General features: G+C 59.8%; 1 protein-coding gene across 1 annotated transcript in view; it reads right to left on the minus strand.

Moving 5' to 3' along the window:
• ZNF444 (zinc finger protein 444) overlaps positions 1 to 15,130 on the minus strand; it is a 31,628-nt gene extending 16,498 nt beyond the window's left edge. Inside the window, exons 1-4 of the mRNA XM_040465192.1 lie at positions 14,999 to 15,130; positions 10,394 to 10,735; positions 1,839 to 1,923; positions 5 to 368 (exon numbers count right to left, since the gene is read on the minus strand). Of these exons, the coding sequence (XP_040321126.1) occupies positions 5 to 368; positions 1,839 to 1,923; positions 10,394 to 10,735; positions 14,999 to 15,010 (803 nt within the window). The 5' untranslated portion in view covers positions 15,011 to 15,130. The remainder of the gene's footprint in view (positions 1 to 4; positions 369 to 1,838; positions 1,924 to 10,393; positions 10,736 to 14,998) is intronic.
• Between the last annotated feature and the right edge of the window lie 1,725 nt (positions 15,131 to 16,855).

A 16,855-nucleotide genomic window follows, 5' to 3' on the forward strand; every position in this document is an offset into this window, starting at 1 on the left:
GCACTCGCAGCAGGCGTGCGGCTTCTCGCGCGCGGGCAGCGGGCGCAGGGCCGGCCCCGGGCCGCCGGGGTGCGTGCCGCGGTGGCGCCGCAGGTGCTCCTTGCGCCGGAAGGCCTTGCCGCACTCGGGGCAGGCGTGCGGCTTCTCGCCCGAGTGGCTCTGCCGGTGGCGCAGCAGGTGCGCAGGCTTCAGGGCGGCCTTGCCGCACTCGGGGCAGGAGGCGGTGCCCGGGGCCGCCGGCAAGGCGGGCGGGCCGGGCGCAGGTGGGGCCGCCGGGGCCGGCGGAGGGCTGCCGGGCTCCTGCTTGTAGGGGCGCGCGGCCTGGGGGTCCCCCGTCGCCAGCACCTCAGCCCCGGGGACCGCATCTCCTGCCGGGCAGAGGCACAGGGTGAGGGCAGGTGGCTCAGCAGACGGCGGGGGCGGGGAGGGCAGGGGCAGGCCGGGGATGAAGGGCCCCCCCCCCGCTGGAGCGGGTGGGGAATGCTTAATGCCTGGAAACCACGGGGCGGGAGAAGGGCTGACTGCAGGCTGCTTATTCACCCCGAGGAGCCGTGTACCCAGCACGGTGCTTGGTACACACCGCAAAGTCATCGCCAAATAAATGCACGGATGCATGGATATGAGGGAGGATGGGTGAATGGACGTGAAATTCGTGGTGTACAGAGGAGGGGCTTGATGGGTGAAGGCAGGTCAGCAGGTGGGTGGGCGGAGGAGGAGGAGATGGGCAGATGAATGAATCCGAAGTCCAGGGTGTAGATGGATGGGTGGGGGGATGGATGGGAGGGGAAGTAGGGAGACAGATGAATGAATGAGTAGGGAGGCAGACTGATGGGTGAACAGTGGGTGAGGAGGGAGTAGACGGCTAGGTTAGTGGGGGGTGGTGGGGGGACGGGAGGGGGTTGATTGAGCGAGTTAGTGGGTGAGTGGGCAGGCTGACTGCTTGCCCTGGGAAGGGGGTGGGCAGCAGGCAGCGTCCAAGTGGGTATCTGGGTGGACAGACAGATGGGTAGGTAAGCAGGTAAGTCAGGTGGACGAATGAACCTCATTTCCTTCCTCCCGGCTTTCAAACTGCTCTATGGCGTTCCAGGTAGATACGCAACCCGTTTCTATCCGACTTGCCTCACAAGCTTCCAGCTCATGACTCAACTTACAAAAAACAGTTCCAGCACAACCGAAGAGTCTGGTCCCCCGTCCCACCCTTCCATGCCAACCACCAGGTCCCAAGCCGTGCAGTCCCGGCCTCCCCCCAGCCTGTGGAGTGGGTGCAGAGACACCTACTATCGGGCAGAAGCCCCAATCCCTATCTGGCTCTGGCCCTGACTTGTTGTGTGGCTTCAGGCAAGCTGCTTGAGTTCTCCTGGCCTCGGGTTGCTGCTGCTAGATCTAGGCTTCCGGAGAGCCGAGTGTACCAGCTGGGCAGCCAAAGGTGACGTGGGCTTGGTGCACGGCAGTGTATTTAAAAATACAAAAAACGTTTAAAAATCAGGCAACATCCTAGAAATCTACACTTCTGTCTTCTCTTGAGGAAAAACCGTAGACGTACTGTGCCCACGTTCCCATGTGGCAACGCAGGCTGCAGGAGACTGGCAGGACAGTGCCTATCACTCGCCAACAGCTGGTGCGTGTCACCGGGCACCTGCTATCCTGACCCCCCACTCACTGTGCCCTCCATGGGGGCGTGTCTGACCCATCTCCAGCCCTGGCCTGGTGCCCAGCTCAGGGCCTGGCACACGACAGGGACACCACGAATGTTCACTGAACGAATGAATGGCAGGCAGGAGGAGAACACCTTCAGGGTAAGAGGGGAGCACAGTGTGAAAGGGGGGTAAGCTACTCACCTAAAGGCATCATCACACCATCTTCCTTTCCGACAGCCACCCCAGAGCCTTCCGTCACATCCTGAGGTGCTCTCATTGCTGGTCCCTGAAACGAGAGATACGACACTCAGAACTGAGAGACCACAGCGACAGCCTCTACTCTTCTCCCCTGCGGCCCCTGCTACATTCAGACAGTCATCAGGTCCTATCACAAGCTCCGGGGGAAGCCGGCCACCAGGCCTCCTGCTGGCCACCATGTGAGGCACCCATCTGGGGAGTGGACCCCCCAGCCTCAGCCACAACCTGAGACACTTGTGCCAGATGTGCCCCAAATTCCTGACCCGTGGAAACTGTGTGGACAACAAATGTTTGTTGTCGCAAGCTGCCAAGTTTGGGGTGACTTGTATGTAGCAACAGACAACTGATGCACCTTCTCTAAATCCTGCCTTAGCTTTTTACTGCCCTTTGGGTAAAGTGCAAACTCCTTGACAAAATACAAAACAGAAACACATAAGCTACCTTTAACTCAAGAAAAAAATAAAGTTTTTTCTTCCATCAGTTATGGATTTTTTTCTCAGCACAAGTGGTGGACCGCTTCTGAGCACGATGGTGCCAGCCAGGAACACCAAGGTTACTGAAAATGTTTCAGACTAATTTAGGTTCCTTTACGCTATTGTCAATGTTTCTCAAGCCCTTGCCCCCCAAGGAACAGATTAGAATCCTGGTGCTGATGCAGTTGACTACTGAGTTCCACACATCCAACCCTACCTCTCACATTTTACTTCTTTCAAGTGTAATGTTTAGGATGGAAGTCAGCAATCTAAAAAATTTTTTTTTTTTTTTTAAGTTTATTTTCAGAGAGAAACACAGAGAGTGAGAGAGCAAGCGGGGGAGGGGGAGAAAGAGAGAGGGAGAGAAAGAATTCCAAGCAGGCACCAGTGTCAACACGGAGCCTGACGTGGGGCTCAAACACACCAACCGTGAGATCACGACCTGAGCCAAAACCAAGAGCCGGCTGCTTCACTGACTGAGACACCCAGGTGCCCTAGTAATGCCTAAAATTCTCTCACCTAGCAAGAAGAGTCTTCAGGAAGCTTCCGAACCCTTTCTCAAACGTTCGTGGTTTGGAATCTGTGACGCCTACGTTGCCTGGTGGTGGCAGGATGAGTACTTTGCGTGGTCGCCTTTCTGCTCCGGCAGACTGAACTGGTTCCCGGCCACTGGTGCAGCTCAGGGTGTCATGGTGCTGCACACGCCACCCCGCTGCTTGCTGCTACTGTGGCCCACAAGGCCCACGCGCCCGGCCCCGCCTCTCGCCAGGGTCCTGCCTGGAGCCCCACGGTAGAACACTTATGGCGCCCCGAGTGTGCCAGGCTCTCTCAAACCTCTACTCTTCGTTCTGTTCTCTGCCTGGAACCCACTCTTCATACCCTTTCCCCTGTCTACCTTCTACATGTCCTTCAGGACCTGGCGGAGCCCACATCCCTGCCATTACACGCAGGCTTAGGACCCTGTGTGACTTGGGAACAGGCCCTACGCTGGTCCCCAGCACATTGCACTTCACAACAGCTTTACTCAGAACAGACGTACGATAAATGCACGCGTTTAAAGCATACGATCAAGTAAGTTTCAACACGTGTACACGCGTGAAGCCACCATCACAATCGGAATGGCGGACACATCTAGCAGCCCCTGAAAGTCTCCTTGTGCACGTCTGTGATCGCTCCGCCTCCTCCCCATTACGCCTCAGCACCTGCTGGTGCGTTTCTCACCGCTACCGGGTGGTTTTCACGTTCTAGAACTTGACACAGAACCACACGATAATTAGGTACTTTTCTGGGGGGGGGGGGGGGGGCGGTTCCTGAAATATAATTATTTTGAGATTGGGGATACTGGCCCACAGTTTTCTTATCTTGTAAGCTCTTTGGTTTTGCACGTCAAGGTAATGCTTGCCCCGTAGAAGGAGCTGGGAAAGTGTTAGGAACGCTTTGGATGCCGCATTAATGGAATCTTGCAACACACGGTCTCTTTCGACCGACTTCTTCCCTTTCCCACGTTGTGTGTGTGACGGTCGCCCCAGCCGCGTGGCTGCTTCCACTGCACGTGGCTGAGTATCGCTCCATTGTGAAGCTGGACCACATGTGTTTATCTGTTCAGTGGGTCCCCACAGGGGTCATTTCCGCTTTCTGGCTGTCACAGATGCCGCTGTCCTGCCATCGTTGACCTCACAGAAGGGACGAGTTCCATGCGGACAACTCCCAGGAGGGGCACTGGTGGCTCACAGGGCGGCCCCGTGTCTAACCATCACGGGAATCGCAGGCACCGCACAGTCCCACCACCACGGGAGAGGGCCCGGGCCCCTCGGCAGACGGCAAGCGAGTGAACAACGGACGTATCAAAGGGCAAAACCGTCTGCCTTCGCTCTGATGAAGGAGGATTTCCTAAAAGGGGATGTCCTGACATAAGGGGGAACCGAAGCGTGGGGTCAGGGTTTGGCCCGTGACCGACTAGGTCCCTAGGTGCCTCCAGCCACACACCCACTCGTGGGACCCCGAGCAAGTTCCTGCCCCTCCAGGGTCGGTGCACAGGAACCGACCTGGTGCACAGGTCGGTGCACAGGTGCTGAGGTGCACTCGGTCTCCCCGAGTCCGAGGGCACAATCTGGGGTACCACCTGCTCCCTGGCCCCCAGCGGGGCTCCTGCAACCCGCAGGTGCCCGCCCTCACTGGCCTCCACTGCGGCCAGGTCAGCACGCCGTGAGCAGAGCCCAGGACGCTGCACTGCCAGCAGTCTCTCCTGGCGGTTCTGGGGCCCGCACAGGCTGAACGCCCTTGCTTCCTCTGGAGGACCCTACGGATGTCCTGCGGCTCTGGTTTGGGCTCCCGGACAGCGGACGCTAGACCGTGCGGAGACCAAGCACCGTCCACAAGAAGATACCCAGGCAGACTGGCGGTGGGGATAAGGCTGACGCCCTGGGCCAGGCGTCGGGGGCTCAGTATCCGCTGTACAGCAGGGGTCAGAGCAGAATCTAGAGCGCGAGGGCCTGCGGGTTCTTTTCCTCCCGCTGCCCCCTAACTGGCCGTGTGGCCTCAGGCAGGTTGCTTGGCCTCTGTGGGACTCACGCCTTCATCTGTGACAGAGGATACTGAGGCCCCAGGGCCGCACGCAGAGACAGGGAGGCCGTGCTGACAATGGGATTTATGGGGACTTGTAGCCTCCAGAGAGGTGGAGATGAGGGGGAGCCATGAGGTGGCCAGCTGTGTCTATACGGCTGACCCCCAATAAAAACTGCGGATGGCAGTCTGGGGAGCCTCCCTGGTTGGCACGAGCAGGCGTCGTCCACACGGTGCCCCTGGGCGAGGAGCTTCACGGGCCCTGCCCGCGGGCCTCTCGCCTTTGCTAACTGGACTCCACGTCCTTCACTGAAACGCATCTGAAGTCCTGAGTCCTTCTCAGGAATTACGGAACCCAGGCTGGTCCTGGGGATCCCCAGACTTGCAGGTGGTGTCACAGCGAGGGCATCCTTGGGGGAACTCCTAAGGGCTGCACGCTGAGCCGCCTGGCAGTCAGGAGCCCGGGGTGCACGTCCACACTTCCCATCCTGGCGCTCGTTCGTGTACTTACTTGAGCTCTACCGGGCAAGGGGCGGGGGGTGAAGGCCACGGGCCCTGCAGGCCACAGCAAGAAGGCGGGACGTCCGTCTCGCACGGGTCTGGGGTCTGGCCCAAGTCCTGCTAAGCACTCAGATGCGTCGCCTCGGTGAGCCCCGCCAGCCACCCTGAGCCACGGCCACGACGCCCCCTCACCTTCCTGCCAGCCCCACAGGTCCATCCGCCGACCTTGGCTTTCACGTCTGACAGTGGACCTGTGCTCTCTTCTCTGAAGCCTCAGGACTCCCCTGAGTGCTGACCTCTGAGGCACAGACTGGCGGGTGTTTCCTGTTGTGCTGATCACAGCTGGGCCTCCCCGCTCCTGCCCGCCCACCAGCTTTCCTCCGGGCTTCCCGGGCTGGCGGACGCCCAGCCCCTCGGCTACGGTGTGCCTGGACCGGACTCGGGTGACTGACAGCAGGCAAGTCGGTCCAGCCCCATCCACCTCCCCATCACCTGCAGAACAGACCAGGCTCTCCCTCAACAGAGGTGACAGGAGACCTCACACCGCTGCCCGCGTCAAATCTTCTCTCCCAGGACAGACGAGGGAGGCCAGGAAGGCTACTCACCCACTTGCTGGCAAGCACTTTTTGGAGCACCTACTATCCACCAGGCACTACTGAAAGCAGGGAAGCACTGGTGAACGAGACAAAGGCCCTGTGCTCTAGAGTCTACGTTCTGGCCATTAGACAAACCATAAAGAAGTAACGAGTTCCACAAGGCTGGCTTAGCCACATAGGGATTTCTTTCAGCCCCCTGGAATCGGGGGGGGGGGGGGGGTAGTCCTTAGAAGCGTGGAGTCTCGTACGCGGTTGCGGGGACGCCAAGTGAGAAGCCACTCAGGAAGCATTTTGGCAACTTGTTCTAAAATTACACACACTTGGGGCACATGCACCCCGATGTTTACAGAGCACTATCAACAAAAGCCAAATTATAGAAGGAGCCCAAATGTCCATCGGCAGATGAACGGATAAAGAGGATGTGGTGTATGTACGCAATGGGATACTACTCAGAGATGAAAACGAATGAAATCTTGCCATTTGCAACTATGTGGATGGAACTAGAGCGTATTATGCTAAGTGAAATAAGTCACAGAAAGACATATGGTATCACTCACATGTGTAATTTAAGAAAGAAAAAAACAGAACATATGGGAAGGGAAGGAAAATAAAATAAAAACAGAAACAGACCATAAAAGACTCTGAAATATAGAGAACAAGCTCGGGGTTGCTAGAGGGGAGGTGGGTGGGGGATGAGCTAAATGAGTGACGGGCACACAGGGCCCCAGGGTGACGGGGCCGTGAGGGCAGCACTTGGGGCCCTGGGGTGACTGCACGGCTCTGTGTCCTGACTGTGGCTGTGGTTACGATTAGCCACCGCGTGTTAACAGCAGAAAGAACCATATGCCCCCTGGAAATGTTAGAAACACACAGCCAAGGGGCGCCTGGGTGGCTCAGTCGGTTAGGCCTCCGACTTCAGCTCAGGTCGTGATCTTGCGGTCCGTGGGTTCGAGTCCCGCGTCGGGCTCTGTGCTGACAGCTCAGAACCTGGAGCCTGTTTCGGATTCTGTGTCTCCCTTTCTCTCTGACCCTCCCCCATTCATGCTCTGTCTCTCTCTGTCTCAAGAATAAATAAACGTTAAAAAAAAAAAAAAAAAAAAGAAACACACAGCCAAAGCCACAGCTCCTCGCACTGTCACAACGGATTCAGCACCTGAGCATGAGACCCTCCAAGAGTGTTTCTTGAAGCTTCCACGTGCTCTAATGAGCGGCCAGGTCTGGAGACACAGCCGGACCCCCGGGCACACACAACTCGTCCTGGCAGGCTCCGCCGAGGATGGGCACGGACCCACAGACCAGAGCAGCCCTAGTCCTGGGGGCGTTTCCCAGATGCCAGCTCTCCCTGCACCTCCCACAGCGTCACCGCAATGGCCTAACACCCTAGCGATAACCGCTGTCCACAACTTTCACCTAAATGGTTGTGAGTCACACCAGAAGTGGGGCAAGGGCATCACAGGGACACTGTGGACAATTCAGCGCGATCACTTAAAATGGTGTCACCCCAGAGCCCTGAGCCCTGGACGGCTCTGAGCCCGAGTCCTGCTCTCCTACCAGAACAGGAGAGAACACACAGAAGGGGCGGTGAAGACACCTGGGCACACGGGCAGGCCTCCTCCAAGCGGAGGCCTCCTCCAAGTGGAGGGTCATCGGGAACCACGACTCCACGAGAATCGAGGACCCACTTCCTTGTGCACACACCTGCCTCTGGCCAGGCACAGCAGTGCCCCTGACGACGTCCACACCCTGATCCTAATCCCAGAGCTCGTGACTCTGTGACTTCATGTGTCAAAAGGGCTGGGACACTGACGATGTGACTGACTTAAGGATCCTGATGTGTGGGGACAATCCCAGATCATCCCGACGGGCCCCATGTCATCATGGGAGTGTTCTGTGTGAAAGAGGGATAGCTGAGGGTCAGGAGGGGATGTGACCTTGGAAGCAAAGGTCAAGTGAGGCACTCTGCAGACGGAGGAAGGGGAAGAAGGCCACGAGCCACAGCACGTGGGCGCCCCGGAAGCTGGGAGAGGCAGGAGACGGATGCCTTCCTGGGGCCTCCTTCTGGGGGCGGACCCCCCCCCGGACACCCCCGGGACCTCCTTCTGGGGCTTCTGGGGATGGATTCCACCCCACTCCCCCGCCTGCTTCTGGGGGAGGATCCCCCCTCCCCCTGGGCCTCCTTTTGGGGACAGATTCCCAACCCTGGGCCTCCTTCTGGGGACGGATGCCCCCCAGCCTCCTTATGGGGATGGATCCCCACCCCCCCACCCGCCGGAGCCTCCTTCTGGGGGCAGATCCCTTCCCCCCACCCACCCAGCCTCCTTCTGGGGACAGATCCCCCCCACCCTGGAGCCTCCTTCTGGGGATGGATTCCCCCCTGGAGCCTCCTTCTTGAAGGAGCACAGCCCACACCCTGGTTTCAGCCAGCAAGACCCGAGTCAGACCGCTGACCTCCAGAACCCTGAGTGGGTAAGTCTGCATCGTCTTTAAGGCACGGGGTCTGCAGGAACTTGTTACGGAGGCAGCAAGAAGAAACACCCAAGCAACCCTGGGACACAATGACCCAGAGAAGCCGCCTGAGGGGAGGGAACAGAGGGGTGAGGCTCGTCCCAGGGAAGGGTGGAGAGGGTATCAGAGAGGCAGGAAGACACAAAGGACCACAACTGCGTCCCTGGCACCCGACAGTGCCCCACAGACGCTCGCAACGACATCCTGCCATCTTTCCAACTCCTCATTCCCCTTGTCCACCGGCCTCTGACCCGCCAGCCTCTGTGCCGGCCTGGGCTGGGCTCCGGCCGCTCCCTCATCTTGGCTGCTCTCCTCCTGGTCTCTGCACGGCGGGTCGCTGGCACCACGCGGCCACATGTGGCTGCTGAGCACCCGGAAAGGTGCCAAGTGCCACGTGCCCAGAGGGTCACAACCTGGCTATGCTAAGCTCAACCAAGGATTAAACCAACTGGTTTCTCTTCAGCCCTCCCGAAGAGCTCCTAGAAGGCTGTCTTCAGCCCTCCCGATGTGCTCCTAGAAGGCTCTCTTTGGCCCTCCCGATGTGCTCCTAGAAGGCTCTCTTTGGCCCTCCCGATGTGCTGCTAGAAGGCTCTCTTTGGCCCTCCCAACGTGCTCCTAGAAGGCTCTCTTCAGCTCTCCCAACCTGCTCCTAGAAGGCTCTCTTTGGCCCTCCTGATGTGCTACTAAAAGGCTCAGGATCCCAGAACTGGCCTGAGTCCTACTTCTAACTGGACAGCGCTGCTCTGAACCAGGGACTGGCAGGCTTTTCCTGCGGTGGCCGGAGTAGAGGATCTTGGCTGTGCTGGCCCCCCGGCCTGTGTCCCCACTGCCTCACCTTGCCCTTGTGGTGAAGGCGGCCACCGGCAATGCACAGGACAGGCAGGGCTGTGCATCCAGAGAGGTCCAGGATGGGTGGGGGCAGGGCTGGCCCACTGGCCAGTTGGACGACCCCCGCATTTACTAAAGAGTGCAGCCTCCCCCAAAGGGATGGCTGACCTTTGCCCTCAACCACCACGGGGAGGTGACCTCCAAGCCCCTGGGGCATCCTACCTGCCTGGGGGCCTGGGGCCACACCAGCTGGGTCCAACAATACGAGGTACAACGGTGACTTTCAGACGCTGCACCTGCTCCCTGCAGGGGGGCTGGAGAGCGAGGTGGGTGGTGCCTGTAGCCCCAGTAAGCACTCGGGGCACCACCACGGCTCAGGGAGCCACCCCCCACTCCAGCCAGCCAGACTGCACACACGTGGTCATATAATGTTGCCGGGAGGAGTCAGCTGCCCTCATGCCATGTGAGGGGGAGGTCGGAGGCTCCTTGTGGGTGGGGCTCCTCCAGACCCCACCCCTGTATCTCTCCTCACCTGGACCCACCCCTGCATCCTCCCACTGCCCGGACCCCGCCCTTGCGCCTCCTGCCTCTGCTGAAGCTGCATCCTCGTCCTCCTGCCAACCTGAGCAGCATCACCAGCACGGTAAACAAGACGGCTTTCACGGAGTCCTCCTCCTGACTCGCTCCACATAGGTCTCTGGGAGACCCCAAAGCTGCACGAGGGTCCGCCGGCAGGGTGGTCTCAGGGACCACCTGCACTGCTCTCCACGCCGGACTCTCTCCGCCCCACGACCGGCCGCCCGGGGCTTGCCTGGTGTGCTTGCTGACGCATGAAGCGTCACTCCTACCCGCTGAGACCAGCCTCCTTCTGTAGGTCTGCAGGGGCGAGGCAGGAGGGAGGCCAGGTTGTAGGTCTGCAGGGGCGAGGCGGGAGGGAGGCCAGTCTCTGAGCGAGCCGGCGCGCGGAGGTGGCGGCCAAGGGGCACGCGTGCGAGCAGCCGCGAGCAGCCCCCCCCCCCCCTCCGCGGCTCACCCAGAGCTCCTCCAGCAGGGCCACGGCGTCCTCCCCGCTCTGGGGCCGGCGGCTGCACACCCAGGCCTGGATGTCCGCGGGCAGGGCGCTCAGGAACTGCTCCAGCACCAGCAGCTCCAGCATCTGCTCCTTGGTGTGCACCTCGGGCCGCAGCCAGTCCCGGCACAGCGCTCGCAGCAGGCCCAGCGCCTCGCGGGGGCCTGGCGCGTCTCCCAGGTGGAAGTGGCGGAAGCGGTGCCACGGTGAGTCCAGGGCCAGGCCCTCGGCAGCCTGGCCTTCCTGCTTCACGGGCTGGGGACACGGGCCCTCCATGGGGTCGCGGGCCCCGCAGGGACAGCGGGCCTGTGGGGAGGGAAGTGAGCGCGGTGAGAGCTGAGCCCGCGATGCTACAAACCGCCGCCTCCTCCCACCGTCGCCGTGAGGGGGGCACCCCCAGGAGCCCAGTGACCTGCAGTGAGGGGCGGCATCTCTCTGTGCCTCAGTCTCCCCTATCTTGCTCGGCAGAGGGCCTGCGGGGGAAGGTGCCTGGGGGCTGTGGCGCCCAGTGTCCTGCACACAACAGGTGACCAAGGAATGGACATTTGGATCCCGGTCCTGGGACACAGTAGGCTCAGACCCTGGCTCTGCCCTCCCTGCGGGGTGACCGTGGGCACTGCAGTCTCTTCCCCCCAGTTCAAGTGAGCAGAGCGGGGCATCATCGTGAGCACCACCATCGTCATAACCGCTCGCCCGCATGACGCACAAACCCCACCATCCCCAGCGTCCCCAACGGCAGCTGCTTCGGGACGCCTACTGCAAAGCCACCCCCAAATCGTCACGCTGAAGCTCTAACCCCAGCACAACATCCGGATGTGGGATGTGGGGAGGTGACGAGGAGGCCACCAATGCCGGCTGAAGCTGGTGGAAGGTGAGAGCTTCGTTAGAGGATGGGTCAGTCGTGGGGGGGTCTAATGTGTGCGGTGACTGTGCCTCCTGCCAGAAGCCGTGAGAGCCGCGATCCCCAGAGTTCTCGTCACAAGAAACAAGTCAGCCAACGAGAGGTGACGGACGTCAGCAGAACCGACTGTGGCGAGCGCATCGCAACGTCTACACACGTCATCGCATCACCACCTTGCGCGTCAATCACACCTCAATACAACTGGGGAAAGACAGGAAGTCACGAGGATGAGGTCCACATCCAACAGGATCGGTGGCCTTGGCGGAAGAGAAATCCCCACCACCTGCCCTGTGAGAACAAAACCAGGCTGCGGTCCGCAGTCAGGACAAGGGTCCTCCCCAGACACCCAATCTGCCGGTCAAGGCACTTGACCTTGGACTCTGGCCCCAGAACCGAGACAGACAGACGTCTGCTGTTAAAGCCCCCAGCCAGTGATGGAGCGGAGGACTACACGGATGGGCCCCCAAGCACGTCCACGAGTTGGGAAACGTGGCAGACTGCGGGAGTTCACCCATGTCCATCGTCCCCTTCTCCTCTGTGTGATCCCCCACCCCCGAGGAAGCCAGGTGCCCCTACTTCCGCTTTCCCCTTCCTGAGGGAGGGAACCCAGACGTGACCCCGGGAAACAGCTGGAAACGTCTGGAGATTTTTCACTGTTGGACGGGGGAGGGGAACAGTGCCTCCGGCGTCCAGCAGGCAGAGGCGAGGGAGGCTGCTAGGTGTCCTAGAGCACACACGAGAGCCCCATGGCACAGAATGGTCCAGTGCCAAGGCCGAGAGACCCCGGCTTGGGAGAGAGGTCCTCGCTGGGTCCGGGGACCCCTGGGTCTTGGCAGGTCAGAAGGATTTCATCACAAGAGATACTGCCTGCTTTACTCCTGTTCTCTGGGTGTGCCATGGGGTCTTCAGAGGCTGCATGGACACGGGCTGTGAGCGGCTGAGCTGAGGTAGTCCCCTGGATAGCCTGAGTGCAAAGCCCTGACACTTAACCACTACACCACCGACCACAGGCATCATCTCATTGCTGGGTCGGCTGTCACAGCCCCCGCAGCATCTCCCTGCTCCTGAGAGTGTCGCTCTAGTTGCAAATCACCACAACACTCAGGAAGGGGTTTTTTCCTTAACAGAAATCACGTCGTGACACCTCCCCGCTTCTGACTGCTTGCTCGCCTACTTCTCGGATTTCTTCCTTCTATCCCTGGCTCTCTATACTCAGCCACACTGCCTCCCCGATTATCTTCTTGGACCTAACGCAAGTCCTATCCCAGGGCCTTTGTACCTGCCGTTTTCTCCTTCCTAACCCTTGCTCAGCCGGCTCCTTCTCATATTTGAGGCCTCCATGTGATTCTCCCCCCCCCCCCCCATTGGAGAGTCTCCTCAAATCATCCGATTTGCACAGCATCCACACACCACTCCCTGCAGTTACCTTTCCCTTTAGCAATTCCCTTTCAGCGTTTAACAAGATGGGCTGTCGTGTCTGTATGCTGTTTTCCCTCACAAGAATTCAAGCTTCATCGAGAGCAAGAGACCCCAGGAGAGCCCAGCATGCTGGCTGGCACTCAAAGGAGATGTACAGGACGATCTTTCCTCTGAAAGGAGTATTATGGCCCCCGTTTCACAAGTGGAGAGAGTGAAGTTACTCAGCTAGTAAGGGGCAGAGCTTAGGCTCTGCAGGACCACCTCCTGCCTACCCGTCCCTCCATCTAAGCACTGACTGGGCCTGGGAGAGGCAGGGTAGGGTTTCCAGAACACCTGGGCCAGAGCTGAGTCTCGAAGGATGCACAGAAGCCTTCTGTACTGTGACAAACACTCTCCCTCCCCCCGACCCCCGAAGGGAGTGGAATCTGACCTGAGGGAGCCAGGCCCCAGCACCAAGTGGCAGGGCCCTGTAGTCATGGGTCATGGGTCATGGGTAGCCACGTTCCCACAGCTGTCCACACTGAGTTTCTCACAGCAGGGCCAGTGGGACCCTTCTCTGGGTCCCGGGGTCACCACCCTGAGAAAGCACATACTAAGTGCTAAGCAAGTTCATGCCACCCTGTAAATCAATCCTTACCACCCACTGAGGGTCCAGTGCCTCCTGCTACTGCTACAAAAGCATCTGTGACACTGTTGTCTGTGTCCAAGGAGTATCGTCCTGCCCGACCAGACACCCTGGAGGCCTTGGGAGACAGCCACTGAGTGGCCTCTGTCTCACACTGCCCTCACCCCACCGTCCCAACAGCCCTGTGAGCTGGGTACCGTGGTGAGCACGAGAAATGAACACTTAGAGGCAGGATTCAAACCTGGAACCGTTCTGACTCCAGAGTCCCAGCACCTCTGCACAGCACGTTTGGCTAGCTGAATGCTGAAAAGATGGGCTCTGGACCTTGGCTGCGTGCCCCACTGTGTGACCTTGGACACGTGGGCTTCACTTCTGCACCTGGGACACAGGACTCGTGTAACAGCTTCTTCCCCACAGGGGTTGCTGGGAACCTGAACTAGAAGCGGCCCAGCTCCTAGTACACTTGAGGGTTTCCAGACCTCAGCACCAGTCATATCCGGGGCGAGATAATTCCACGTTGTGGCAGCCGCCCCACGCAACGTAACGTGTTTATCGACATCCCTGGCCTCTTCCCCCAGAGGCCAGTGGCTATCTCCCCAACTGCGACAACCAGAAATGTTTCCAGATATTGCCACATGTCCCTAGGAGGCAAACTCGACCCCAGTGGAGAGCCACGGGTCCACTGGACAAATATTTACTCAGAGCACAAGGGCCCTGCAGCAAATCCCAGTTCGGCCACCTACCAGCCATCTGTCCTTGGACGAGATACAACAGCACCTTTTACTCGGACTCTCCACAGCCCGGGCTGTACAATGGGGAGAAACATCAAACCAACCCCAGACCGCAGGAGGAATTCAAGATACAAGGACAACAAAGACGCTGAGAATAGCACTAGGCGCTATGCAAGTCCTCAACTGGAGTCAGAGCTGAAATTCCTGCTACTTTGTGGAGTGCTAGGGAGCACCGCTATTAACCAAACACATTTAAATCCAACTCTAAACGGGAACAGGAGACGCAAGAGGGCGACTGGAGGGGGGCGAGAAGGGGCAGTTTCAGGTGGCAACAGCAGCAAACGCAGCCTCGAGGCATCTTGCACCCACTAACCAACTTCCTCCCCTGAGCACGGCCACAGAGGTGGGCGCTCCAGTCCACAGGGAGCGCAGCGAGAGGACCGACCCACCTTGTCCCGGGGACTCGCAGAACTCCTGGGCGGGCGCGCGCGCGCGCTCCAGGTCGAGGCAAAATGAACCACCTGCACCCCTCCAGAGGGGCGGGCCCCCGAGGCCCCGGCCCCACCCCTGGGGGGGACCGTCCCCCTTCCCGGCCCCTCCCCCCTCCTTCGGCGGCTCACTTGCCTCTGCGTTCCCCACCTCCAGGGGCCACAGCCCCCTCCCACTTCCCGGCCCTCCCCCAGCCCCTCCCCCCCGTGCCCTCTCCCATCCCCCTCGCCCACCTCCCGCTTTACTCGGTCCCCGTCTTCTCCCCTCCCCCCCCGCTCCCCATCCCTCCCTCCTCCGGCCTCCAGCCCCCCCTCTCCCCAAAGCGCGTCCAACCACCCCTCCCAGCCCCCCTTCCCCCCTCGCTCACCTCACTCTCCCAGACGAGGCCCCCCAAGCCCCCTCACCTCTTCGCACATGCGCACAAAGCTCACGGGGACTCCATGCCCCGGCAGGCTTTGCGCCAACTCCTCCGTCCCCCCTCCCCCAACTCTCCGAGACCGGGTAGTCCGTTCCACGCCACACCACCGCCTTACAGGCGTCACCCAGAACTACACTTCCCAGGAAGCATCGCGGCAAGGGACGCGTCCCGTTGGCCCCTCGCCGTGGCGTCCCTCGCACGCCTGTCTCCGAATGGCTCTAACGGCACCAGAACTACACTTCCCAAGGTGCATTGAGCACCGCCAGCGGCCTATCAGCCCTCGCAAACAAGGCCTCTCAGCGCGCCGGGCTTTGGACTACATTTCCCAGAATGTATATAGGGCCTCCCATTGGCTCGCGCGCGAGCCCGTGCTTGCGAAGACGTGCCGACGGGGGAGGCGGTGGGAGGGAAAGGGAGGAGCGTTGGCTGCGCTGTCCTGAGTGGGGGGAGGTTTTGTGCTGGGAGCTCGGGAGTGAAATCCTCCCGAGATCTGGGCGATAAGAGAGGAGGGGCCCCGCCAGAGTTCTGCGCCTGTCTGGCCTGCGGGTTGTCTCCTTGACAATGGGTCGCGTTTCCTCCCCTATAGGACCCGGCGGCGCTGACCAGGTCGGAGGTAGACGTGCTCGGCCCGGGGGCGCCCTGGGCCCTCTGGTTCGGCTCCTCTGGCGCAAGCCTCAGTGCTTCAGACTTCAGTGTCCTCTCCTGCGTGAGTCGGGAGAGGAGGCTTCCTGCCACACGTCCATGGCGTGCCCCCATCGGATAGGGCAACTGCCTCAGTTTCCCCATCTCGGAACCGGAAGAAAAAGTGGTTCTTGGAGCGGGAGGAAATCTTAAGAGATGGGTCGAAGCTTCGTATCCAGACGGATCCCGGCCTGGGGACGCTCACACGAGCCTCGGGGGCCCGGGGGCCAGAGCCAGACGCCATCCCCTACCTCGAACAGTAACTTTCCCCCCGGGTTTCACAAGTGGTCAGTGGCTGGATCAGAACTTGCTGCCCAAGACCGGTGAAAACCATCGCCCTCTTTGTGGCCCACCCTCCCCCGGCCCAGCCCTCTGCCCTCTCTTCACTCTTGCTTCTTGTGTTCCAGCCACACGGGCCTGCTTCTGCCCCTAGGAACTCGCTGATCCCAGTCTCATCTGATTGCCCAGTTGACGTCCCCCATCCGGCAGGGTGGGGGAGGGGCGGCAGAAGTTTTTGCACCCCCGCCTCGCAAGGACACACATCTTCCCTCCGTCTTACAGACTCACCCTCTTACAGAATGAATCCTTTGTCCACCCAAATGTCCAGGCCAGACATGGAAGGGTCGCCTTTGGCCCTGCCTTCAAGGTGGTCACAGTTGTCCATTTCTCTCCTTCCACAGCTGTCACCTGGCCTCCTCCCACCGTTGCACCCCACCCAGTCCCTTCACACGGCAGCCAGAGGGATCATTTTTGTGTGTAAGAAAACACATAAAACTTGCCATTTTAACCACGTTCAAGTGCACATTTCGGTGGCATTGAGTACATTCACGCTGTTGTGCAACTATCATTACCATCCATCTCCAGGACTCTTTTCCTCTTGCAAAACTGAAAGTGTGTCCAGTAAACAACTCCCCATTCTCCCTATCCACCCCCCCCCCCCGCCCCGCACCAGCCCCTGGTGCCCCACAGGAGTGGAATCATACAGCATTTGTGTCCTCGTGACTGACTTATTTCATGTAACATAACGTCCTCAGGGTTCATCCATGATGTGGCCTCTGCCAGAATATCCTTCCTTTTTAAGACTGGTTAATACTTCATTATATCACATTTTGTTTTCCCACTTATCACAGGGCTCTTAAATCTTAAACAGGAACAGGTCAGG

This window comes from Herpailurus yagouaroundi, unplaced genomic scaffold (assembly GCF_014898765.1).
Source record: "Herpailurus yagouaroundi ecotype Mexico unplaced genomic scaffold, PumYag 557, whole genome shotgun sequence".
Classification (NCBI taxonomy): domain Eukaryota; kingdom Metazoa; phylum Chordata; class Mammalia; order Carnivora; family Felidae; genus Herpailurus; species Herpailurus yagouaroundi.